At 53.3% G+C, this 26,463-nt stretch overlaps 1 protein-coding gene across 3 annotated transcripts in view; it reads right to left on the reverse strand.

The window, feature by feature from the left end:
- RGS3 (regulator of G protein signaling 3) overlaps positions 1–26,463 on the reverse strand; it is a 93,689-nt gene that overhangs the window by 4,771 nt on the left and 62,455 nt on the right. For 2 of the 3 annotated variants that reach the window (XM_008057315.1, XM_021711955.1), the window contains 2 exons: positions 9,377–10,354; positions 904–968 (listed from right to left, as the gene is read on the reverse strand). In XM_008057315.1, the coding sequence (XP_008055506.1) occupies positions 904–968; positions 9,377–10,354 (1,043 nt within the window). The remainder of the gene's footprint in view (positions 1–903; positions 969–9,376; positions 10,355–26,463) is intronic. The other variant, XM_008057316.1, reaches the window with a different exon arrangement.

The raw sequence follows: 26,463 nt of genomic DNA on the forward strand, positions 1-26,463 counted from the left end.
AAAAAAAAAAAAAAAAAAAATTCAATTGTTCCAGGCAACAGGGGGAGAAGAGCCTGCAGAAAACTGGAGCGGTCAAGGGAATTGGAGTGAGAAAGGGCTTCTAGGGTAGTGGACGCCAACCAGGGTCAAGGCCAGGGCAAAAGGGTCGCAGGAAGCATTCAGGAATGACTCCTGTCCTTTCCCAAGCCCAACACCTTCCTAAATGGCGGGTACCACAGGACCTGGAGAGCAGGGGACTCCCTCTGGGGGTCACTGCGCACCCACTGTCTTCCCCCAGTCTCCAGGGCCTTAGGCCTGGGGGTACAAGAAGACCTGAAAAGAACCCCCACCCCACACACACACCATTTTAATTGGCACCTCTAACAAACCCCCCAAAGTATAAGAGGGCCTGAGTATGGCTAAAAAGGCTTGGGGAGTGCGGGATACGGTGGCTGTGCCAGCAGTGCCCCCTCCTGGCAATGCTCGAGACTGTCCGCGCTCAAGAGGAGAAAGGGAAACCCCATAAACTGTCAGTTTCAGATCTTCCTGATGTCGCTCACAGGCCCAGAGGGAGCAAAGCAGTTGTCGAGGTCACTTGGCCACTGCTTGGCTCAGAGGCTGGGCCGGGGCCAGGGCAACCTGGCCGGCTGCCTCTGGTTCACTGCGGCTTCCGGGTACTGAGTCAGCACCTCGCCTCCCTTTGTGTGAATGCTCAGGACCCCAATGACCCCACTCGGGCTACAGCCAAGTTCCAAGATCCCGTTGTCCTTTGGTGTCTGTCTGGAGTTGTGGGCTGGACAGGACGCAGCCCCTTCTCCCACCTGAACCCCTAAAGGAGAGACAAGCCCTTGGGCAGAGGAGGAAGAAGGGTGCAGGGGGCCTCCCAGATCACAAGGGTGGGGACCACAGACCTCCCCAACGTACAGGTTTTTGCTCTTTCTCTTCCGGGAGGCTTCGTCATCGTCCCCGACTGTGTCGGCCCCACTCATCTGTGGAGAAAAGACAGACATGATACAGTCTGCGCATCCAGGGGCTGCTGACCAGGCAAAGAGAGGCTCAGAGACCAATAGCTCCTGCCACCAGCCCTCCCATCCCCAAAGCCCCCACCCTCTGCACACAGGTGTGGGAGGGAGACCCCACTACTGGAAGCAGCCTGCCTGCCCTGGAGCGTGATGGGCTCGGCAGAGCCTCCAGTCCAAGGGGTCTTCTGGTGCATCTGGGAACCCGGCCTGCTGGGGAGAAGCCAGAGACAGGACACTCAAGACAGAAGCATCGTTGCCAGCAGTGAGGCAGGCCGGAGGACAGGGCTCCAGCCGGGCTTATGCTGTGGGACTCGGCCATCGCTGCCCCTCTCTCTCTGAGCCTCTGTTCCTTGATTTCTAAGGATCATAATGATCAACTAGGGATTCTGAGGTTTGCTAGGATTGGTCAACAGCGTGTAAAGTGAATCACTATGCAGGCCCCGGGAGCATCTCTCTCGCCTTACAGCTTTCCATGGCTCCCTAGTGCCCTCAGGATAACATCCAAGTCCCATAACATGACAGGGTCTACCACTTAGGGGCGGGGCAGAAAGTTCCATTTTAACAACTTCTTCAATTCTTTCTCCAGCCTGACCCCTGCTCCAGCAACCTCCTCAACTCTGCCTTCCAAACAAATGGAATGTCTTCATCTGCCTGGGGGATGCTTTTGTGACTCCCCCATCTCCTTCCTTCCTAAGACCCAGCTTCAGGTGAGACCTAAACCGCAGGTGAGCAGCTTAAATACCTCCTCCTCCGGGATGTCCTCCCTGATCCCTAGAACAAGGTTGTGCCCCCTTCGCCTCTTGTGAGGTTCCCACCACACCCAAAATGGCCTGTTCCAAATCTGTCTCTTCTGCTTGGCTATAAGTTCCCAAGGGCAAGACCTGTCTGTCTGGGTCAACTTCACAGGGCCTAGCACACTTAGAAGCTCAAGAAATGAGTAAGTAGAATAAGTGAATGGGTCAAGAGAGAGAGAAAGCAGACTAGGAAGATAGCCTTGAAGCCCTGGCTGCCCGATCTAGGGCCTGCCACTTACTCCCGGGTGCTCCACTACAGCCCACCCCACCTCCTTGCCTTTGCCTGTGATGTGCCTCCTTCCTGGAATGCCTTCTGTCTCCTCTCCTCCAGGCTACTCCAGACTCCCGCCATCTCTGTTAGGGCTCCCCCTCGGTTTCCCTTGCCCTGCCTGGGTTTGTGTCCTCCTTCAGAGGGCCCCAGGGCCCCAGAGCTACCCAGAGCAGGAGCCCAGGAAATGCTCCAAGACAGCAGAAAAGATAGACCTCAGAGTAGGATGGGCGTGAACCTATTCCCAAAACAGGACAGAAGCCCAGCAGGGGTGGATCTCAGCTCTGACTCCCCATGAGACCCACCTCTGTTTCCTCCCTTGTCAAATAAAAAAGATGGACTAAGCTTTAAAATGCCGTGTTCTTAATTCTGGAAAGAAAAGTGGTCTTGTTTCAGATATAGCCAGCAGGGGGAGCACCAGCCCAAGGATGGAAGGATGGATGGATGGATGGACAGATGATGGATGGATGGACGGATGAGGGATGGATAGATGGATGGATGGATGGATGGATGGATGGATGGATGGATGGACAGACGGACAGATGGACGATGGATGAACGGTGGATGGATGGATGGATGGATGGATGGATGGATGGATGGACAGTTGATGGATGGATGGATAGATGGATGGATGACTGACGAATTATATCTTCATTTATGGAGTTTATACTATACAGGCCAGACCCTGGAATGGGCATAATCCAGACACCATCTCATTAATCATCACAACAAATCCATAAAGTAAACGGAGGCTCAGGGAATTGAAATCACTAGCCCAAAGATGGCCAGCATTAAAGTGACAGAGCTAGAATGCACGGCCATCTGAACTCAAGACCTGCCTTTCTCCACCAGAGGATGCTGCTACTCAAATGCAAGAATAGAGCACATTTTAATGTTTCCAGTGGAAGACTCAGAGGAAATGCCGCCTCCTTCCCGAGAATGCTTCCCCACTAGAGTTGTAAACATACACGTGCGTACGTGCACACAGGGGCGCACACTATATGGCATGCTATTTCAGAACTAGGGTTTGGAGCCAGGCCTGAGTGTAAATCCTACTTCCAGCTACTTTGGAGAAGTCTCCTAGCCTCTCGGCTTCCCTTTGTTTAATGACAGCTTAGGCATGGTTAACAGTCACCTCCTGGGGCTGTTCCAGGATTCGCCAGGATAAGGGCTTGGCCCCATGGGTGCCCTCGGTAACCAGTGCTCACTGCCTGGAGAATGCTGTTGCTGTCACTCCAGTGCCCAGTCAGCTGCAGTCACGCTGGACTGGACAGGGTGAGGCAGCACCGGAGGCCCCCACCCGTGGGAAAGGGCCCTGGGGCCCTGGGCTTCCTCCCATTCTAACCTCAGCTTCCGCACTTTATCGGCCCCACACAATAGGCCTAGGGACCACTCCCACCCGCCGCTGCCCCAGCCTCTGCACTGCTGGGAAATGGGCTCTTCCTTCCACTGCTGGGAGTGGATCCTCTGAAGCAGGAACTGTCCCAAGCAGGGACTGCAGCCTGACAGAGGGGCTGGGCAGTCCTGACCCTGGGAGCTGTGCCCTCAGGACAGCCAGGGAAACCCCAGCACCAAAGGGGGCCTGCAGGCAGGGAAGAAACTGAGATAGAAAAATGGGAATTCTGATTCCCTGCCCTAGGGACTCCCCAAGCCTTCAGGGTGGCTTTGGCCTCCCACCTTGGAAGGGGCCCGAGTGGCCCCCAGAGCTCCTCCCTGCCACAACTGCACAGGCCTGCCGGGCCCAACCCAGCTTCTCTGCACTGACTCTTGCTCCATGACCGTTCCCTGCTGAAGGGCAAATGGAGGAGAGCCCAGAGCCACCCAGCCCTTCCTTCACTGCAGGCAGGAATCCCTGGGACCTGCCCAGCCTCACCCAGCCACCTCCAGCGACTGGGAGCTCACCACCTCTGGAAAAAATAATTCTAATTCTTGTTGTAATGATAACTATAATTACAATGGTAGTGATTAAGAGTGTAGATTTTAAGTTGCCTGGATTTGAATCCTAGCTCAGTCGCTTATTAGCTAATTGACCTTGGCTCAGTTCTATCCCTTGTCTATGCCTCAGTTTCTTTATTCATAAAACGAGAGTAAGCCAGGCTCGGTGGCTCAGCCTGTAATCCCGCACCTTTGGGAGCCTGAGGTGAGTGGATTGCCTGAGCCTGCGGGTTCGAGACCCGCCTGGGCAGCAAGACCTCATCTCTACAATAAATCAAAAAATCAGCCGGGCATGGTAGCGCATGCCTGTAATTCCGGCTACTTGGAAGGCTGAGGCGGAAGGATCGCCGGAGCCCAGCAGGTCAAGGCTGCGGTGGCCGGGAGCGGCCACTGCACTCCAGTCTGAGCGACTGAGTGAGACTCCAACTCAAAAAAAACAACAAGAGTAATAACCGGACCTCCCTCCTAGGGCTGTTGTGAGGATTATGTAAATTAACACAGGTGATGTGCTCAGCATGGTGCTGGCACATGGCAGTGATCAATAACTCTCAGCCAATGTGGGAAAGGCCATTATTTATTGAGTGGTCACTACATGCCAGGCACTGTACTCAAGTGCTTTAACACATATCATCTCATTTAATCTTGGCAACTATTCTGATCAGCACGGGAGTTTTGACCTGCTCCATTTCCGACCTGGGCCAGTTCACCCCTCCTTAGGCAACCTGGTGGTCCCCCGCTCCCGGGAGGTCACCATATTGATGCCGAACTTAGTGCGGACACCCGATCAGCATAGCGCACAGTAGCCCAGAACTCCTGGACTCAAGCGATCCTCCAGCCTCAGCCTCCCCAGTAGCTGGGACTACAGGCACGCGCCACTGCGCCCGGCGAATCTTGGCAACTATTCTAAGAGCCCTCTCCTCCCAGTTTACAGCTAAGGAAACTGAGGCCCACAGCAGTTTGGTAACTGGCCTGGGCTCTCTGAGCGGGCAAGTTGCAGAGAATTTCGGGTCCTGCTCCAGAGCCCAGCAGTGACTGAGGGCTCTTCTGTAAGCAGGGCCTCGGCTGGTTTCCCTATTGGTTCTGGTCTGACTTCTGGGGTCACCTGGCCATGCACGGCCACCCTCTCTGGCCTGGCCCAGCCTGGAAGGCCCTATAGAACCACGTGGAAATGGTGGATCTAAACTCTATACTGTCTAGTTTACACATGGGAAATGATTCTTCTTTAGGCTTTTTAAAAACAGGAGACTTGAAGGTGCTATCATGTTTTGGAGCTGGAAAGTAGTTTTGGGGCCATCTTGTCAACCTTTGACCTAAGCAGAAGCTTAGTGCAGCAGGATGGCATCCTGTTGATTGACAGTCTCCACCTAAGCCGGTCCCCCTCAGGGGAGGAAAAAAGCCTGGCCAGGGAGGGCCACAGCCTGTGATCTACTCACTGTCACACAGTGGCCCATGACCCCTTGCTAAGCCAGACCAGGCTGGGGTAGAATTCAATGACCGCATCCTGGACCCAGACACAGAATTTACTCTCTGGGCCTTCCCTAGTTTCCCAGGAAAAAGGCAGGTGTATGGATCTGCTCTGCTGGGCCTCCAGGGAGCAGCCAGAAAGGCAGGGGTCTGGCAGCAGGGGGCACCATGAGACTACTCAACTCAGCACAGGAGGCCAGCCCCAGTGGCTGGCCCACTGGCTAACCCTCGCAGGGGCCTTCCCATCTGTGAGATGGCCACAGTCAAGCACACCATCTGTCTGGTTCTAACGTTCCCACTCACAGTAGAAACAGCTCCATGCACAAGAGGGCAGGATGACAGAGGTGGGAGAACAGGGCAATGTCAGGACTGCCTGCCACTCTGTGGCCAGCGGTACATGCCCTGAGCAGCCTCAGCTTATCCACCCAGCAGCATGGATGACCAGCCAAGGCCACGGTGCCGAGCTTTCTATGTACTGTGGCCCTGAATCCTCAGGACAGTTCCAGGAAGACTTCACGTCCCCATTGTATAAGGGAAAACTGAAGCTCAGAGAAAGAAGCAACTTGGCCAAGGTCTCAGAGCCAGGAGACAGAGCTGAGACTTGAACCTGGTTCTGTCTGACTCTATAGTCTGAAGACTTCACCTCTCTCCCACACTTTTTTTTTTTAAGTTGGATTCTCACTCTGTCACCCAGGCTAGAGTGCAGTGGCACGATCACAGCTCGTCGCAGCCTCAATCTCCTGGGCTCAGGCCTCGCCCTCAGCTGGGACTACAGGCCTGCAACGCCACAACCAGCTAATTTTTTTCATCTTTGTAGAGGTGAGGTCTCACTATGTTGCCCAAGCTGGTCTCGAACTGACCCAGTCTCCTCCTCAACTCTTCCCTGGCATGGCCAACCTGTCAGCACCACCTGACCCTCCCAAGAGAACCAGGCCAAAGGCAGGAAGATGAAAGTCATGGCAAACCTGCTGCCTCTCCTCTTTCAGCCCCCTATCCCCGGCCCTGCATCAGCATGGGGTACTCAGGGCCTCAAGTAGAGTCACAGAAGCCTGGACAAGGGCGAGGCCATTGTCTAGCTCCGTCATGACTCGCTGGGTGGCTGGGGGTAAAGCACTTCTCCCAGCCTCAGCTTCTCACTGCAAGATGAATACTAGTCCACCTTGCCACAATGCTAGGAAGGTGAGGAAAGGGGTAAGGTGGTACCCTGTGAATGGCAGCCTAACTGGTACTACTCTTGCTACTGCTGTCCTTCACCTACTCCTCTTCCTCCTTGTCATGTGAGTACCGTTTACAGAGCACCTACCAGGTGCTGAGCACCAGGCACTGCCTTAAATACTTCACCTGCAACAAGCTATTTAATCCTCCCAGCAAACCTTGGAAGGAGGCATTACTACCATACCCATTTCACCAGTGAAGAAACTGAGGCTCAGAAAGGGGCAGGGACTTGCCCCAGGCTCACTGCCAGTGAGAGACAGGGACAGACCAGGGCTTGTCCAGTCTAGGTTTCATCTCCTCTCGACAGGAAGGTTGGGGGATGGGGAGGGTTTTTTCTGGAGCTGGCTGGCTGGAGGGAGCAGGATGTAAATGATGAGGGGCTCAAGGCCTGGCAAGTAGAAGCCACATGGAAGGACAGCCGACGCCAGGCTGCATGCAGCCGCTGAGGTCCCTGCCAGCTCAGCAACACAAACCTAGGAAAGGAAGTAACAGGCCAAAAGAGGGTGGGGAAGGGAGGGTGCCAGCAGGAACCCTGAACACCCAAAGGAGGAAGCCGAGACAGGAGAGAGCTGGTCCAGGTCTGCTGGGCTCCCAGGCGGAAGTATCTGTCCCCAAACAGGAACTGAGGTTAACTGCGCCAGGGAACTGGGCTGATAGGTACACATGAGTGTGTGTCCATCTATCGGTACATAAATATTTTTAGAGGGAGGGTGGGGGTGGGAATAGAACTGGTAAGGGTCCAGTGGGGGCATCATGGTTGGGAGGCCCAAGGCAGGTGGTGGGCCCCTGAATCTCAGGGCCCCTGAGCCTCAGCTGCCCTCCAGAGGGGAGTGGCTGGGCCGGATCCAAGTGACCCTGAGGCCTCACCTTGGTAGTACAGAGTTCCAGACTCTCTCCTGTGGCAGCTGCAGCAAGAAATGGCCCAAGAGGGTAAAACTCAAACTTTGGCAAGATCATAACCCCTGGGGTGGGGGGAGGGGGGACATGTTTCAAATGCAGGGTCTGAGCACCAGCCCTGGAAATTCTGATTCCTGGGTTCTGGGGCTAGGGACTAGGACTCATATATTAATTAATAATCTTCCCCTGGTGATTCCCGAGCACATCAAAGCCGGAAAACTGCACACGCTTACAGATAAGGACACTGAGACCCAGTCCCAATCCTTCTGGGAGCCATCCCAGTTCCTGAGCCAAAGTTCAAGGACCTTTTCTGAAGGGCCCCAGCCTGCCCTTCAGTACAGGGTGTCCTCCCAAATGCCAAGTCTGCCTTATTGGTAGCGGCGAAGCTCAGTAGGCTGCTGAGGCCACACCCCAACTTGGTGAGGAAGTGTGCTGGCATCCACTAGTGATGTCTGCCACAGGTTTGGAGTGAGGAATGGCAGTACGAGTGTCATGCATTGGCCATCCCCACCCTTTAGGACTCCCCAGTATTAGCCAAAGAATGCCTGCCTCATCCTTGCTGTCTAACCCTGCTCAACCTTCAAGGCCAAGCTGAGGGGCATCTTTCTCTGCTTTCCCTGATGGCCCTAGGCCTTCCTCCTGAGGTCTCTCCTCCTGAACTTCCAGATCTCTGAAGGCCATGTGCACTTCATGGGCACTGACTGCCTCCACCACTTGGCCTCCCCACAGTTGCCATACCAGCACCCTGCACTGGCCATTATATAAGAAGGCATGGGGACCAGCATTCCCTGACAGACGGCACTGACACGGCTACTTTGCCAGCCACCAGCCTCTTCTGGATCACCCTCAGCCACCCTAGGACATGAATGCTGTGAACCCCTTCTTTTCGGGGAAGGAAACTCAGGCTCAGAGGAGCTGAGCAACTCAACCAAGGCCAGGCAGTGAGTAAGAGACAGAGCCCAGACTCAAAATGTCTGGTGGGCCACAGTGCAATCTGTTCACTGCTAGGCCACATTCAAGGCCCACACAGATAACTCATTTCTCACAGACTGCCTCACATATCTCTGTGGCCCCTGCTAAGGCACAGAGCACAGGGCACAGGACCTGACACACAGAAGGACTCGATAAACACTTGTTTTATCTATTCATAAATATTTGCAAGAGGCAAATAGCATGGTGTTTAAGAGCACTAGCCCTGGAACCAGATTCTAATTCTGGTTCAGACATTTATAAACTATGTCACCTGGGGCAAGTTTGATAACCTCTCGATGCCTCAATTTCCTCATCTGTAAAATGGACACCAAAACACTATTTCATAGGGCTGTTGTGAAAATTAATAAGTCAGTATAAACTTCTTAGAATAAACAACTTATTCTGCTGGTACAGAATAAATACAAGTTGTCATTGCTATTGTTGGCTGATGGATTTCTAGTCTGGCTAGACCTGGAATAGATCTAAACCATAACGCTTTATTTCTTCAACTACCATCTCCGATCTTTTAAATCCAAACACCCAGTGGCCCAGGCTCTACATGTGCTCTACTTTCTGTGGAAACCTACAGTAAAATGGGGCTATAATATCACAGCATCTGGTGTCCTAAAGTCATGGGTTTGAGTCTGGGTTCTGCCTTCTTGGTCCCTCCAGGCCTCAGTTTTATCTTCTGTCAAATGGGTAGAAGGTTCACTGGGCAGCTTACCAAAGGGCAGAGATGGGACAGGGTGATTGCTGGATCCCTGCAGCTCCTCGGCCCACCCTCCCCCCATTGCCTGTACCCCCACTCCCTCCCCCTTTAGTCCTCTCACCTTCCTGTGTCCTGTGAAGAACAGGGAGAGGTGGTGCATGGAGCCACCATTGCGGCCCAGTTCCTTCTTGAGGGTGCGGGGAGAAGGCATGGCCCAGGTGGACGTAACGCCCTCGCCATCTGAGCAGTGCAAGGTGGTGTCGGAGGAGAAACAGGGCCCACGGGCCTCCTGCAGCAGGCTGCCCTCGCTGTGCGTCCGGCGCCGCAGCGAATTCTGCACACGCAGGGAGAGGCCGCCCTCGGCAGCCTGGCCTGTCTCGATCATGCTGCTGCGCTTGGCCTCACTGCGCCCTCCATAGTTGTCATCACTTGTGTCCTCATCCTCGTCCTCCTCCCCTTCCTCCCCCTCTTCCCCTTCCTCAGCCTCTTCTGCATCCTCCTCATCAGCTGAGCTGCCCCCCTCTGCCCTTCCCTTCTGGCTGTAGGCACTATCTAGCCGGACCTCCGGAATCACGAAGGCCGGCCTGGAGGCCACGGGCAGGTCCCCAGTGGCTGCTGGTGGGTCCCCAGAGCTTGCAGTCTCCTCAACAAGGGCCTCGACTGGCAGGGAGACCTGGCTGGGAGGCAGAGCTTGACGGGGGGGCAGGTCCTGGGCCGGGGGCTCCTGGATGACGGGGAGGTCTTTGCTGAGCAGAGGGTCCTGGCAAGGAGGGGGTTCTTGACTAGCAGGAAGGTCCCGGCAGGGTGGGAGGTCTTGGGCTGAAGGGGGTTCCTGGCATGGTAGAGAGTCCTTGCTTGGTGGGGCTTCTGAGCCTGGAGGGGCTTCTTTGCACGTAGGTGAGTCTTTGCTGGACAGTGATTCTTGGGCAGGAGCGGGTTCTTGCCCAGAAGAGGAGTCCTTTTTGGGTAGAAGCCCTTGTCCTGGAGGAAGCTCCTGGCCAGGAGAGGAGTCCTTGCTGGGAAGGGAATCTTCGGCACCTGGCACCTTCCCTTCTTCCAAGGGCATCTCCCTCTTCTCATCTGCCTCCGTCTTAAACATCTGGAAAACAAAACGAAAACAAGAAAACTTCAAATGAGATGTCAGCCACCACACACAAGCCAACGCCACCGAGGCCGACAGGAAACCAGGCAGTGGCCTAAATCCCATACTCCCCAGGTTGAAATCCAGAGTGCCAGATGGAATGCCGTAAGCCCCTCTTGTTAGCTGCGTGAGGGTCCACGCCCTTGTCTCTTGGTTGAACTTTCTGCTCCAACAAAACCATGGCTGGTCATTTAGGAGAGAAGAGGGAGAGCTAACTACCACTCATCTAGCTCCCGCTGTGTGCTAGGTGCCATGCCAGCCTGAACCCCCTTTCTCATGTGACTTTCCCAACAGCCCAGTGAGGCAAGTATCACTGTCCCCATTTTACCAAAAAGGGGACAGGGATGAAGTGGCCTCCGTGAGTAAAGTAGAGAAGCCAGGCAATCTCTGCTCAAGGAACAGAACCAGCCAAGCCCCTCAGCCAGGACAGGGTATCTGCTACCTGAACCAAAGGTTAAAAAAATCCTAGTGAGTCATTTCAACAAGAATGTGCTCTGAGTGTTTAAGTATCTTTTTGAGACTAGTAAACTAGAACCAAACCAGAACTTTAAATATTGCCCACACCTGGACTCACCAGATGTTACAGACACACGGCACCTCCCTGGAGGATCCCCCACACCGGGGTTTTTAAACTGCTTGGAGGAAACTCAAAGATTCCTGCCATACACACACTCTTTGGAATCCTAGGAGTTTTTGCTGAGTTTTGATGGTAAAAACATAATATCCTTGATGGAAGTCTGGAAAGCAGTACCTCACAACAAGATTGGGGTCCAGAGAACATCCAGAGTGTTCGTGGTGCCACAGCCACACAAGGGAAGCAGGTCTCAGGCCTGTGCTGGGCCCCTCACATTCAAGGACTAGAAATGTTGGAGCTAGAGCTCTTTAGAGCTCAGGTTTGTTTTTGTTTTTTGTTTTTTTTTTGAGTTGGAGTCTCACTCGGTCACCCAGACTGGAGTGCAGTGGCCGCTCCCGGCCACCGCAGCCTCGCCTGCTGGGCTCCGGCGATCCTTCCGCCTCAGCCTTCCAAGCAGCCAGAATTACAGGCATGCGCTACCACACCCGGCTGATTTTTTGATTTATTGTAGAGATGAGGTCTCGCTGCCCAGGCGGGTCTCGAACCCGCGGGCTCAGGCAATCCACTCACCTCAGCCTCCCAAAGGCGTGGGATTACAGGCTGAGCCACCGAGCCCGGCTTCAGGTTTTATCCTTTAAGAAGCCACAGCCGCCAAGAACTACTGAAAGAGAAAGACTCCTCACACACCCCGGAACTGTTCAGATGTGTGGAAATGTGTGTACTCACACATGTGTACACACACACATGCACATGCCAGTGGAGAATTTCAGGGGTAAGTACCCACAGAACATAGGCTAAGAACTCTCATTGTAGAGACCACTAACATCTATTTGATGGATGAGAAAACTGAGCCCACCAAGCAGTGACTTCTCCACTGTTGCACAGCTGCCCTGGCACGAAAGTCTTGCCTGAAACTGAGAAGTCATGGAAGCCCTGAGAATCTGCGACGGTGAAGCCCACAACTGGGAGCAAGAGACCAGTCATGGTGTGGGGTGGCTGCCGCCTGCCCCACACACGTGTCGGGGGTCACAGCAACACCTGAGAGCACCAGAGGGGATGTGAAAGTACAGTGTGTATAAGAGCCCTGCCTGGGAGCATGAAAGTGAAAGCAGAGTCCTGTGCATGGGGAGGACAGGTGGGCTGGGGAGGGGAAGCCTTAGAGGCCTCAGGGATGATCTGGCCAGGGTCAAGAAGGATATGCCTTAGGCTCTGGTTCCCAGGCCAAAGACAGGTGCCCGATGACCCTGTGGCCTTCCTGCCAGCAGCTGGGAAGTGACCACCCAGGGACCCCTCAGATCTCATAGCATCAGTCTTTAAAACATCAGCAATTCCAAATCCCCACTGCACAGATAGGAAGGCCGAGACCCAGAGAGGGGCAGGGGCCAACCTGCAATCGCACAAGTAGGGCAAGTCACTAACCCTCAGGGCCTCAAGGTTTCTGCCTATGAAATGGGATAACCAATGTGCCCAAGTGACCAGCCAGGAGCACATACCATAGAAAGTGTGCAGTCCCTAAAGGAGACGAGGACGGTGGCGATAGTAATGGTGACTGTAAAAATGGATCTAGAGGGATATTCTGAAGTCAAGGACCTCAACAAGGGACACGTCTTTCCCATGTGCCCCTAGAAGCAAACTCGGCCAAACACCCAGAGTCCAATTTGATCGTTGTAATGCCAGGCCACCCAGTCCAGAATTCTAATCTGAAAACTAAGGGCTATGCGTCAGTCCTATCAGGCTGTTCCCAGGTGAAAAGAAAGACCCTCCACTGAGCGGACAAGAGGACTGAAGGCCCAGCCTGCCACCCTGCACAAATCAGGGGCTAGGCTAGGGCTAGAGCCCAGGCCTCTGGCTCTGTTCTTCCCGAGCCCACTTCTGATCTTAGTCTCATGAGCAGCCCGGTCCCCAGCCTATCACCCTACCTATCAGGAGACAGTCTCCATCAGGAAAAACAAACTTCCCGCAGGCTGCCCCCTGGGCCCCACATTTGAATCACCCTCCCCAGTGACCAGACTGCCCCTCATTCCAGCCACCTGCCTCTGAGAGTCCTTGGGGAAAGACGGAAGGAAGCAGCAACCGGGTGCCCTCAGGGCCTGGCACGGAGTGGTACTGAGAGGGGAGCAGGCCGCATTTCCCCTTTCCTGGGTGGTGGGGGTGTGGCCCAGGCCTGTCCCAGCAGTGACTGGGAGCCCGAGCCCGCCCACCCCTCGGGGAAAGTGCAGCAACAAACCCAAAACCAGAAGTGCAAGTCAGCCTGCCTCGGCCAACCCTGTTCTAAACCCAGGCCAAACCAAACAAAGCCTGGAGGGGAAGTGCTGCCCAGGCTGGGGTGCTGTCCCCAGAGGGATCAGCTGTGAAACCACCCGGGACTGAAGGGCTCTCAGAGTGCCCAGCAGTTATGTGCTCGGATGCCCAAGTCAGACTGATTTTGATCCCAGTGGAGCCTCCTTCTCGCTGTGCAACTCTGGCTAAGCCTCCCAACGCCTCGGAGCCTCTGTTTCCTTATCTGAAACAGAGTCCGGTGATATCACACTGGACTCACAGGGCTACACAGCGCCTGGCCCAGGAAAAGCACTGGATATAATGGGAGTTATCAGTAGTCTCATCTTACTTTAAAGATGGGGAAGCTGAGGCCCCGGGGTGTAAAGGAATTACCTAAGAAATGAAAGGCTGATGCAGCACTAGAACTTGTGTCACCTGTCCAAGGTCTCTCCCTATTTCCTTGGACCCTTATACACAGGGGCTCTCAGAGGGATCTAGAGAAAGGGAGGGCAGGCCGGGATGGCTGCCTGAGGCCCCTCCCCTGGGCCATTCCGGCAAACAGCCCACAGCTCACAGGTTGTTTTCCGTGCTCCCAGGCAGGTTCGAGTGAGCTGTGACCGACCAACTGACCAACCGAGTGTAGGTTTGGTCAGGCCAGTATTCTTGGGAGCCCAGAGCAAGTACAAAGAAGCTGAGAAACCCAGGGGTGGAGGGTGGCAAATGCAGGAAAGAGTTGGGCAGAAGAGGAGAAACAGATAAGGGTCAGGTTGCAGAATAATGGTCGACAAGGGATTGCCCTGTGAGCAACAGAACACCAGAGGCAGAACTGTGCTGCCTCAGACTTGCTGAGGGCAGTATAGCAGGACATGTGAGTGGAGGGGAGGATTGGGCCCTGTGTGTCTTCATGCATTCATTTATGCTGGAGACACTGAGGCAGGTACAGGGGAACAGCAGGGAACAAGTCAGACGCAACCTCTGCCCTCAGTTAAGCAGAAAAAAAAGAGGTTAGACAACAGGTCTTAAGGAGCACAGTGAGTGCTCTGAGGAAGGAAGCGCAGGTAGCTGGGGACACCCAGGGAGGCAGCTGTGGCAAAGCGCTGGGGTAATAAGAACCAGTGCCAGAGTGCCCCAAAGGAACAAGGCTGCTCACCCAGGGCCTTGGGTCCAGAGTGCTGGACGCCACGGCCCCGCCCTTCTGAGGGGGGTCTGTGTCTCTCCCATCCATCACTTCCTTGGCTCGGCTGGACCCGGGCTAATTCTGTCCATGCCTTGCCTGCTAGAAGCACACAGGAAATGGACCAGGCCCACTAAATGGAGCCACTGTTCAGGATCTAATCAAATCCTCTTCCAAATCCAAACCAGAGCTCGGAGAAGGCCGGGGAAGGCCAGCAACAATGACACCCAGAGCTCCCACTCCTACCAGCAGCGGGATATGGGGGTGGTAGTGGGCAGCTGGAAGTGACTTGTCCAATGTCACACAGCTACTCACTACAGAGCGAGGTCTGCTGACCCAGAGGCAACCTGCAGCTCTTACTCCAATGACTCATCACATCTACCACACAGGCCGGGCTCAACATCTGTCCTCAAAACCACTTCCTGCACTGACGGGGTATAAACTGGGGTTTGTCTCTGTCTTAGGGTGGCCCTTACGTAACCAGGATTTTACAGAAAGAGCACTGGACATAAAGCCAGAAGACCTGGGGAGGAATCCTCACTCTGTCACTTGCTAGCTGTGTGATACTAGGCAACTACCTCTCCATGATTTTCTCTGCCATGAAAGGAGGTGACCTCCTGCCTCCTGCTCCAGAGAGCTAAGGGGGCCCAGGCTGAGGAAGGACAGGAAGGTGCTCTGTGAACTGCAGTGTCATCTGAGAAAGGGAGAGGCTCTTGGAATTCCTGCCAGCATCGGACCTCCAGGCCTGACTTTTGAGATGGATAGTTGTTGTTCAAGTGTGGCGCACTCTGGGTCCCCACTGTCCAGGTTCCTGGCTCGAGGCTGACTTCCAAGGACTTCAGCTGCTTGGCTGACCCTCAGCTCCCCCAGCCCAGTTTCAGCCCAGCTCCTCCAGGTGGGCTTCTTGATCACCTTGAGGCTGGAGCCCCCCCAGCCCTCCCAGCCCCTCCACCCCCACCCCGTGCTGCCTCTGCCACCAGCTCAGAGACCCTCTAGACTGTTCTCTCCTGCTTCCGCACCTTCAACATGACAGGTTTGGCAAAGCCCAGAAGGGTGGAGGCAGCACTTACAGTGGTGAGAACTCTGTGTACTGACCTCACTCACACTTACTGGCTGTGTGACCTTGGGCAAAACCTTTCTGTGCCTCAATTTCCTTAGCCATAACATGGGATTACTAATGCCTTCTCACAGTGTTGTTAGAGGAATAAATGAGCTATTGTACATCCAGAGCTTGGCATCATGCTGGCACACGTAAGCACCCAATAAGCAGTAGCCATGGTCACCCAGCACAGCTTGGCTTTGATATCTCCCTTGTTGGATTTCCACTGACCCCTTCTCCACCAGCTCACGGGCCTCTCTGCCTGTCCAATGGGACCTGTTGCAGACCCCCTCTCAGCACAGTCCTGCTGCTCCCTCATGTACCCATCTACTTCCCTCCACCCCATCTGGCCATGGGCAACTCCCATCCATACTTGCAGCCCAGGCCCCACTCCTGAGTCTACACGCCACAGGCAAGTATTCAGCAAATCCACAGGAAACAGCTCTGCATGCAAACACTGCTCTAGGCTCTGTGCACATGGCAGGGAATAAGAAAGACGCACTCCCTGTCCTCATGGAGTGTGCAGGCTGGAGAGAATGAGCCAAGTTGTTCCCCACAGAAACACAGGACAAATACAATCCAGGATCTGCAATGGGAAGGGAACTGATGAGGTGCTGTGAAAGAATACAAGGGACTGTCAGGAAAGGCTGCCCTGTGGAATGCCACCAGGCTGACATCTGCTCAAGGGGCAGGGAGGGGCTCACTGGGGGAGAAGTAGCCTGGTGAAGGCTCCAAGCCAGGAAGGGGCTTAGCACACTGGTGGGACTGAGAAGACATCTGAGTACCCGCCACCCAGGGATGGGGATAGAGACCTCCTTCTGGATACCCCGTCAGTGGCCCCAGCCCAGCAAGCCCCAGACCGAATGCATGACCTTCCCCTAAGCGCATTCCGCCTCTCGAGGCATCAATGAAGTCACCACCAGTCACCCAGACCAGGGACCTGGATATCATCCTCTCTTCCTTTTCCTTCCCCACTACCCACCATGGTCAACCCTCAAGTCCTCCTGATCACCACCCACACACTATCAAGAATCTTTCCACTAGGGAGGGTGTGTGGGGGAGTCGGGCCAGAGGAGATATGGGAACTTTCTGGACTTTCTTTCAAGTCCTAAGACTACTCTAAAAAATAAAGTTCATTACATGCTTTCTTAAAAAAGAATCCACTCTCTCCACGTCCATCAGGATGACGTCAACCTCTTAGTGGTGGACCAGATCCCTCTGGTCATTCCCTGTGCCTTCTAAATGCAAACTTGACACTCTTTGGCTTAAAACCTTGAAGCGTTCCCCAGTACCTCTCTGATAAAGTTCAAATTCTGCAGCCTTGGAAGATTGGGCTCTTGCTCCCTCTAGCTTCCTGTCGGACCACTCTCCACTGTAGGTGTTTGATGAATGAATGAATTAATAAATGAGAAATCCAGTGGCTTTCCCAGGACCATCTAGATTCTTATCCTCTAGGCCTGGCCCATGAACCAGCAGCAGCAGCAGCAGCACTCAGGAGCTTACATGAAATACATACTCTTAAGTCTCAGTTCACACCTACCAGATCAGGATCTGCATTTTCACAAGATCCCAAGTGATTCATTTACATATTAAAGTCTGAAATCAAACTCTGACTTAGACTATTGGTTCTCAACAGAAAAGTACACTTTAGAATCACGTGTGGGCTGGGAGTGGTGGCTCAAGCCTGTAATCCCAGCACTTTGGGAGGCCAAGGCAAGAGGATTGCCTGAACCCAGGGGTTCGAGACTAGCTTGGGCAACTTGGTGAGATCTCATCTCTACAATAAATCACAAATACTAGCCAGGTGTGGTAGTGCACACCTGTAATTCTGGCTACTTGGAAGGCTGAGGCGGAAGGATCACCTGAGTCCAGCGGTCCAGGCTGCGGTGGCCATGAATGTGACACTGCACTCCAGCCTGGGCGATGGAGTGAGACTTCAACTCCCAAAAAAAAAATCACCTGTGGAGTATTTTTCAAAATACTGATATCTGAGTCTAATCCTAGACCTACTGGATCAGAGTCCCTAAGAATAAGGCCCAGGTGTTCTTACTTCTTTAATGCCCCAGACAATTCTGGGGAGCAGCCTCAGGTACTGGACAAGGCAACTGAGGTCCAGAGAAGGGAGGTGATATGCCCAAGATCATACAACAGAAGCAGAACTAGAGTCCAGCCTGGAATCTCACCAGGGACTAGTTCCAACACATAGTGCTCTCTCTATCATGGGAAATTCGTGAGGAGAGGTGTGTTCTTGGTTGAAGATGGGGAGCTGGGAAGCCCAATTGAAGTAGTTACCCATTCGTGTTCCCTATAAACAGAGGCCTGACTACAGGAAGACAGAGGGCAAAGGAGGAATTTAACCACAGACTGAAACCTGTCTCTGAAGGATCCCACCACAACTCACATATCTGTCAGAGGCTCAGGAGGGTAACACACCACAGCAGGAAACATACCCATTCTACTGAAAGCAATACTGAGGCACAGAGGATAAGTAGCTCACCCCAGTTCAGAAACTCTCAGGACAAAGCCAACACTCAGGGAAGGGGAATCCCTCCTGAATAAAAAGACAGGATGGCTCTCTCAGAAAGCTTCCCTGCTTTTGGCACTGTCCCCTGACTAAGCCAGAAGGACATGCTGTTTGCAGCCTGCTGGAGATCCATCCCCAGCCACCTGAATGCCCAGCTCCTCACTGGGAGGGGAGGAAGCTAGAAAGGTCTGGGTTCCAGTACTGCACACCCCATCACCACCCTGCTAGGCCTCCTCTCTCAGTCTCTGGCATCTGCTTCTATGGGGCAGGGAGAAGTTGGGGGGAGACTCACAGTCTCTGCCCCTACCCAGACCCTAAAGACCCATTCTTCTCTGAAAGGTAAGGAGTTCAGTGCAGGGGGTTTCCCAGCCTTTTCCTGTGCTTGTGGTGACTGATGCCTCCTCAGGAGTGTGGCAGGCCCTGGGCCTCTCCCACCCCACCTCTGGGCACTCTGCTCATAAACCAGTTCACCTGTGGGCTCCACCCCCACTCCCCTTCCTGCCTGGCACCCTGCTCCTGTACCTGGTCCATGTGTGCACGCACACGTGTGTGCAGGTGTGCTCAGGCTGTCTCATTTCCCTGCTATCTCTGCCTCCTCAAGTCCGCCTCCTCCCTGTCCCCACAAGCCTGGGTTCAGTGCGTCCTCAGATGCCCTGGCTGGAAGGCTCTCTGCTCCCCAGCCAACGCCCGGCCTGCCCTGCTCTCGTGGCCCTGGGCAGGTCCTGTTTTGGCTCATCAACATTGTGTCCCTGGCTTACTCACACCCTTCTTCCCCAGAGTTACTCAGCAAATATCTACAGAGGCCCAGCCACGTTCCAGGGCCTGTGCTGGGCATTGCAGCCAGGCAGCAGCAAGACACATTCCCCACCCTGAAGGGTCAATCTCCCATCCACCACTGCGCCAGGGGGCTATGGAAGCACAGAGGCAGCAGGAAAGACTGGAACAACTCTTGAAGGAGGTAACGGGGAAAAGAGATGGGATAGGATATTCCAGGCTGAATGTCCCGGCATGGAACATTCGGGGAGGTATGGGTGGTTCCATGGGGCAGGAGCACAAATATGTTAAGGAATTCACACTTGATCCTGAAAGCAGTGTTTACTGAGTGCAGAAGAGACAGGAAAGGTGGAGCTAGGGATGGTGGAAATAGATAATGATGAAAGAGATCAGGGGAGAGAAAGAGATCACTAACTGAACATCTACTGTATGCCAGGCCCCAGGGCAGGTGCTTTACAGACTCTCTCACTTCCCGCAACCCTATGAGGTCATAATCGCTGGACTCATTTTGCAAATAAGGAAACTGGGGATGGGCAGGCAACTTGTGCAAGACCAAAAGGCAAGTAAGCAAAGGAGTCAGAATTGAAGTCGTGGTCTGCCTGACTCCAAAACCCTGCTCTTTCTTCTTTCCCGGGGTCTCCTCTCCTGCCCTCCTCACTTCCTTCTTCCCTCCTTTCCTTCAAAGGATGCTTCCTGAGGACCCCCAGTGCCCAGCGCTGTGGTAAGCAGTGATGAGCAGCACCCGACCCAGGGCCCTGCTCTTACTCCACATGGTGGGAGATGGAGGGGCAGGGGTCCCACTCGCCTGGCGGGGGAAAGGACGGTACAGAGGTCCATACACCTGGCCCTCCTCTTGAATTCTCTCTGCCTCACAAGGGGGAACCAGGGACAAACTCGAAAATGAAGGCTTCACTCCAAGCAATAGCTCCAAGAAAAAGCTAGGGGTGGTGAGAGGGAAATCAATTGCTGGTGAAAAACTGGGACCTGGAGATAGGCAAATCTGGGTTCAAATCCTGGCTCGGACACCTCCTAGCTTGGTGCACCTGTGGAACCTATTCAAGGCTCATTTCCTCACCTGTAAAATGGTAATATGAATATTGAGCACGTGCATCACAGTACTGTTGGCAGATGATCCACATAAAGAGCCTAGCATAGGGCCTGGCACATAGTAGGTTCTCAACAAGCGCTTGCAATTCCTGTTATCGTAATTATTACTCTCATCAATGACATCGGATTCTGGGACAGGGAACTTGACACATTCTGACCCTTACAACAGCCTCAGATAGGGGTCTTATTAGCTGCATGTTTCGGGGGAGGAAACTAAGGCCCATTCCAAAATCTTTGGAGGCCAGGAAGGAAGACGAGTCTGCTCTCAGCCTTCCCTGGGCTGGGTCAATCTGGCTCACTGTGTGGCCTGGGCCAAGGCACTCCCCTCTCTGGGTCTCACTCTCCCCAGGGGGTCTGTTCAGCTCTGACACTCGGCCAGCCTAGAAGGATCAGATCTCAAGGCCCAAGGCGTAGCAAGTCTCCTTGTGAGTGTATCAAGGACAGGAGAAGGTCCCTCTTTCCAGAGAGACTCTTGCCTTGTCTGTCTACCCCAGCCACTAAAATATCTCCTTCTTCAAGGCCTCCAGTGCAGGGGGCACTGGGTCAGGGGCAAGGGGGTGGAAAGGAGGCTCTTCCATTCGAGGACACTGGAGTAGACATCTGGACATAGTACTCAGCTGCAACCCTGCAGCTGAAAGTCACCCTCCCAGGCCCTAGGCACTCTCAGCCTCACACTGCCTCTCGAGGCAGGCACACCTGTCGTCTCTGCTGGGGGGTGATATCGGGGCTGAGTTTGGCTGGATTTGCTGTCTGCTCAAAACTCACCCTCCTACCTTGCCCATCACAGGACTTTCTCTCATCTCCTTTGGCTCTACACCAACCTGCTTCTTCTCCTGCTCAAAACCCCTCCATCCCGCTGGGATAGTCTCAGCCCCTCGCCTGCAGGCTCTGCCCCCACTGACCTCTCCACCACATGGTTTCTCCTCTTTTCCCTCCAGCCAGTCTGAACTATTTGTACTTCCCCTAATACACTCTACTTCCAGGCACTTCTAAACATGTGCTCACACTGTACTTTCTGCTAAAACACTCTCCTTTCCCTGTCTACCTGGTGAAGTCCTACTCATCCTTCAAAACTCAAGCATACCCACACGTGTGCTGCCCCTCGATTTCTGACAGAGGTGATATTTTCCTACTATGGTTTTTTGAATAAATTGAATGTCTACCTGGAGAAAAAGGAGTCTTGACCTCTGCATCACACTGTGCATAAAAATCTGTTTCAAGTGGATTTTAGATCTAAACTTGAAACATACAACAATAAAACACCTAAAAGATAACATAAGAGAATATATTCATAACCTTGTAATAAGCAGAGAAGCAGGACTTAAACATTCCCCATAAAAGAAAAAGATTCACAAATTGGGCTGCATTAAAATCAAGAACTTCTGTTCTTCAAATATACCCCTAAGAGAGTGAAAAGGCAGGTCCCGGGTGGGAAGAGATATTTAGTATGTGAATATCCAACAATGAACACATATCCAGAATAGTTTTCAAATGTCCACAGATCAATCAGGAAAACAAATCCAGTAGAAAAATGGGAGACAGACATGAATAGGCACTTTTCAAAAGAGGTTATCCAAATGGCTAATCAACATACAGAAAGGGACTCAATCTACTAGTCATCAAGGAAATGTAAATCAAAATCACAATTAGATATCACAGTATCTAATACCAATAATGTTGGTAAGGATGTGGAATGAAAGGCTCCCTCTTACACAGCTTGAAGGGAATGTATTGCTATCAGACTCTGGAAAATTATATGATAGTATCGACTAAAGCTAATTACATACAACTCTATGACTCAGGAATTGCAAACCTTAGGTATTTACCCAACAGAAGCAGATATAGTACATCAAAAGACATGTACAAGAATATTCACAGCAGCATGATTAATCATAACCTTGAACTAGAGACAACCCAAATGTTCATCTACAGGAGGATAGATAAACTGTGGTATAGAATGAACAAAATAAAATTTGATGCAACAGCATTGTTGAAGCTTATCAAAATGCTGATCAAAAGGAGTCAGAAAATAAGAAAATTCCCAATGATTCCATTTATACAAAGTTCAAAGACAGGCAACACTAACCAATGAAAGAAGCCAGGACAGCAGTTCACTTTGAGGCCATAGTGACTAAAAGAGGGCGTGTGGGGAGGGCGCAGGGGCTTGCCAGGGTACTAGAATGTTCTATTTCTTAGCCTGGATGTGGGTTACGCATGTTTGTCCGCTTTGTGAGGATTCACTGACTGTGAACTTTTACTCTTCCTGTAAGTATGCGGCTCTCCAATGTAAAAGTTTATTTCAAAAACAAACAAAACCCCCATCCCACTGTCTCCTCCTCTGTTTGCTGGGCTAAGGCAGAGGCTCTTTCCTCTGAGCTCCTTGCCCTTTGTATACATTTCTGATTGCACATTCCAACTGGTTCCCCTGCAAAAAGCTGCTGTGCCACTTCCAGTTTGCTGAATGCCTACTCTGTGTCAGACTCACCTACATCATTGGATTCAATAACCACCACCCATAAGATAAGATACTAGTAGCACTCCACTGCCAGCATGACCCAGAGTCCATACGCAGGAAGCATGCCTAAGTGTATCACTTCATTTAACCCAATGAGACTGAACCACTACTTGAGGAAAGGGAGGCAGGAGAGGCTCAGTGTCTTGCCTGAGGGCAAACAAAGGACAGGTAGGAGACAGCATGCACTCAAATGTAGAGCCTATGTGCCTATACAGCACGTTAGATGGCCTCCAGAGGTAGGAGGAGCACGTGGTTAGACACACAAAAGCAATTTCTATGGCCAGGCAGGAATCACATCTACACTGCAGAAGAGTGGATAGATCAGATAGAGACCTGCTTCTTCAACGGGCAAGCATCTAAGCAACCAGTCAGCCTCACCTCTTGCAGGAAGTTTACTGAGGTTTCCAGGCTGGGTTGGATACTCTCCTGAGGCTCCCACAGCTCCCATCAAAGCTGTTTAGTTATTGTCGTGACCTCCCCATCCCTGGCACTAGATTAAAGATTGGGCCTTTTAGATCTACACCTCCAGTAACCAGCAAGTGCATGGCACACAGTAGGTGCTTAATATACACGGAAGGAAGGCAGAAAGCAAGGGGAAGAGAGAGGACAGTACAGAGCCACTATTTGAGTCAACCGGAAACTCCGTGAACTGGTCTGAGAAGTGAAGGTTTTGCGTCTTGGCTGAATATCAGTTCCATGCCTTGACTTAACGGGTGACACAGTCATGCCACCTTCCATGCCACAATCCTTCTCCTGGCTGCCTCTAGACTTCTCTCAAGGTTCCTGTCTGCCGGTTGGTCCCCAGAAGCTCTGCCAAGACCCTTCTCTGTCTCTCCCCTTGTTCCTTCACCCTCTGTCACCCTGCCCTGAGTGCAGGAATTTTGCTCTTCGCATGAGGCTGACCCTGCCAAGAGGTAACAGCACACCACAGAGAGCACTGGCTATGTGGTGAAAAGCATGTCTCATGCCAAATAACTGATCACACATCCCCCTTTCTAAGTTGGGAGCCGCTGACAGTTCTCCAGCAGCAGCCAGAGCCATGGTTCCAGGTGCAAGCAGGCCAGCCCAGGAGGGCAGGGAGATGGGGAGAAGCCCTGGGCCATCTGGAGCAGAGGGCACAACTGGCAACCATCCACACACCTGAAGTGACGACCTAGGCCCACTGCCAGAGGTAGAAGAATAAGTATCCTGGGACCCTCTTCTCTGTGCCTGGAAGCTCCCCCATCCTGCCCCCACCCCCACACCAATCCTGGAAGCCAGAGTACTGCTAGTTGAGCCGGGACAGGCGGCAGCTCCCTGGGGCTGAGCCTGGCTGGCCTGCTGTGAGTGGCTCCAGCTTCTCCCGGCTTAGAGGGCTGAGCCATAAGCAGCCTTGTTTATCCCTGGGAGAGATGATGGTTTTCCCTGAGCAATGACATCTTGGAAACCGCCTGGCTCCACAAACAACAACAAACCTTCCACTGTCGCCCTGGGCTGCAGCTTGCATGAGAAGACTTCTGCCCAGAAGCACCAGGGAACAGGTTGGGGGCTGCTGCCCTGCTTAGCCAGACCCTGGCCTTGACCACAGACTCTGGGAATCCAGGACTAGGAGAGGGTCTGCAGATAATTGGATGTTTGGAAGGGGCCTGGCAGTAGCTTGTCCAGTTCCAGGTTGTTCCAAAGGGGAAAGTGAGGCAGAGGAAGAAGCATATTTGCCGAAGATCATCACTGAGCAGAGACTAGAGGGTGCTTTGGTCTCTGGCCTATCAACCAAGGGATTTCTCTATTGCACACGTTGCTTTTCCAGAACATAGCAGGGCTCTAGTTAGCAAGCCCAATAGTCCAAAAAGGTCTGTGTCCCTGGTGAGTCCAAAAAAAGAGGGGACCCCAAGATGAAACCCAGGTACTCTGAGACAGCTAGTTGGTAAAGTGGAGAAAGGCCCGGGTTGGGGAACCAGAGATCTGGGCTCTTGTCCCTACCTTGGTGCTGAGTTGCATGTAATCTCAGGCAAGTCATTCCTGTCCTGCCTCAGTCTCCCATCTATCTATCTGTCCAGAAAGCAGATTGCCCTCTCCAAGGCCCAGGAAGCCAAGTGGGAAGCTGCTGCCAGGGTCCCCAAGGACCCAGCTGGGGAGGGGTACTCCTTCCTCAACTGTGTCTCTTCTGAAGGAGCCTCACAGACCACTGGCCGGGAGTCAGTCCCCCCAGATCCACTCCGTCATCCCAAGAGGGTCCTGGAAGCTGTGCTCCAAGCCCTTGTAGGCTATACAGAGAATCATGAACTGGAACTAGCCAGGACTGTCTCCTCCACCATCTGTGGCCCAGGCTACAGTGTAGACACCACTCAGCTCAGCATGACCCATGAGTGGGCTTTTCTGATGGCACCATCCAGGATCAAACCCAGCCCCACCCCTTGGCCCTATGGACACAACCCTGACATGCAGAGAGCAGAGCCCTCCCACATGGGCACCTCACCAGACCCTCTGTGCCAGGCACAGAGCCGGGGATGGGAAGACATGGCTGACTTCCACATCATCCTCAAGAAAAACCTGCCCTCACCAGGGCAAGTCAATACCCTTCTCCAACCATGCCCTGGGGCCCTGGCCAAGCCCTTGGGACTAAGAAACAAATAAGGCCCAGGTTCTACACAAACAGGACACGAAGCAATGACCATGGGTACCACCACCAATGGGCAGACTTATTCCAGCTGGAATTCCTCTAGTTGTGGAAGTTGGAGTAGGACAAGAGCTAGAGAGAAGTGAAGAGAAGAGAGGAATTTTCCTGGCAGATAGAACAGCATGTGCCAAGGCAAGGAAGGCTGTAAATGCAGTGGTGTCCCTGATACCATGCACTTACAGTCAGAAGCCCCATCAACGATATCTGGCTCAAAGTCCTGGAGACTTCCCAACAAGGGGTGGTCACTTGCCTCAACTGCCTCCATTCTCACCATTCGCCTGTTTCTCAGATGCCAGGCTGGGCCCAGAGTGAGCCCTGCTGTGGAAGTTGGCTCCCTGGAGGGCCCGCCCTAGGCTAAGCCATGCCACGTGCTAGCGCTGGAGAAGGGAGGTGCCCCTTGGCTGGGCACAGAGGACTCAAGGGGCCCTGGTGGAAACTCTGACTCTGCCTGCAGTGTCCTGGCTGGGATCCCGCAGGCATCAGTGGGGCAGGCCTCTGCAGCGCCTTCCTTCCAGAAGATGTACCCACTCTAGCCACGGTGAGAGAGGAGCCAGATAGCCACCTGGCCATAAGACCCAATGGCAGCAGGATATGGAAAGTTTTCAAGAGTCACCGAAGGACCTGGTGGTCATGTACCAACAAGGCAGCTCAAGCCGGGGAGTCAGATTCGAAGCTGAATTGCTAAGCTCAGGCCAGGGTAATGGTTTCCCACACATCCTGTACTCAGTGTCCTAGGAGGCAGAAGTCCTCCATCCTGGTCCTGGCTCAGCCACAGACCTGCTGTTCATACTTAGATAAGGCCCCTTCCCTTTCTGGGTCCAGGTTTGTCCTCCAGCTCTGGGTCCTGGGTTTCAAGAGTTCTTCCTGGGCATTTTGGGACAAGAACAGAATGCAGACCCTGTGGGCTAAGAAAAGGCTAAGCCTCTGTCCACTCACAGCGGCTAGCTCTCTGAGGTGAATTTGTCTCCACCATCACACCCCTCCCTGCAGGTCTCTGCTGGAGCCAAGGGAACAGGTGCAGGCCCTTTCCCGAGGGGTTTGAGCTTGGGAGGCAGAGCATCCTTGCTGGTCCTTCCAGTGGACATCTCAGCAGAAGCCATGTCTCGGGGATCAAAGGGAACCCCCCAAGGCTAGTTCCGAGACCAGTTCTTTCCCTGCCAGTGGGACCAGGCAGGTGCTGCCACCCCTGGTGCCTGGTGTGCGGCCGGCATCTCTGACACAACAGTCAACCCTGCTGAGTGCTCCCTCCCCAGGCAGGGTCCCGACTTCTCAGTCACCAAACAGTCCTCGTCTCTCCCAGAAAGAAAAGCTGGCTGGCCAGCCTAGAAGTGGGGAGCAGCAAACAGAGAAAGCATGCCCTCAGCCCTGCCTGAGACAGACAGACA

This window comes from Carlito syrichta, unplaced genomic scaffold, assembly GCF_000164805.1.
Source record: "Carlito syrichta isolate Samal-C Ts95f unplaced genomic scaffold, Tarsius_syrichta-2.0.1 Scaffold302949, whole genome shotgun sequence".
Classification (NCBI taxonomy): domain Eukaryota; kingdom Metazoa; phylum Chordata; class Mammalia; order Primates; family Tarsiidae; genus Carlito; species Carlito syrichta.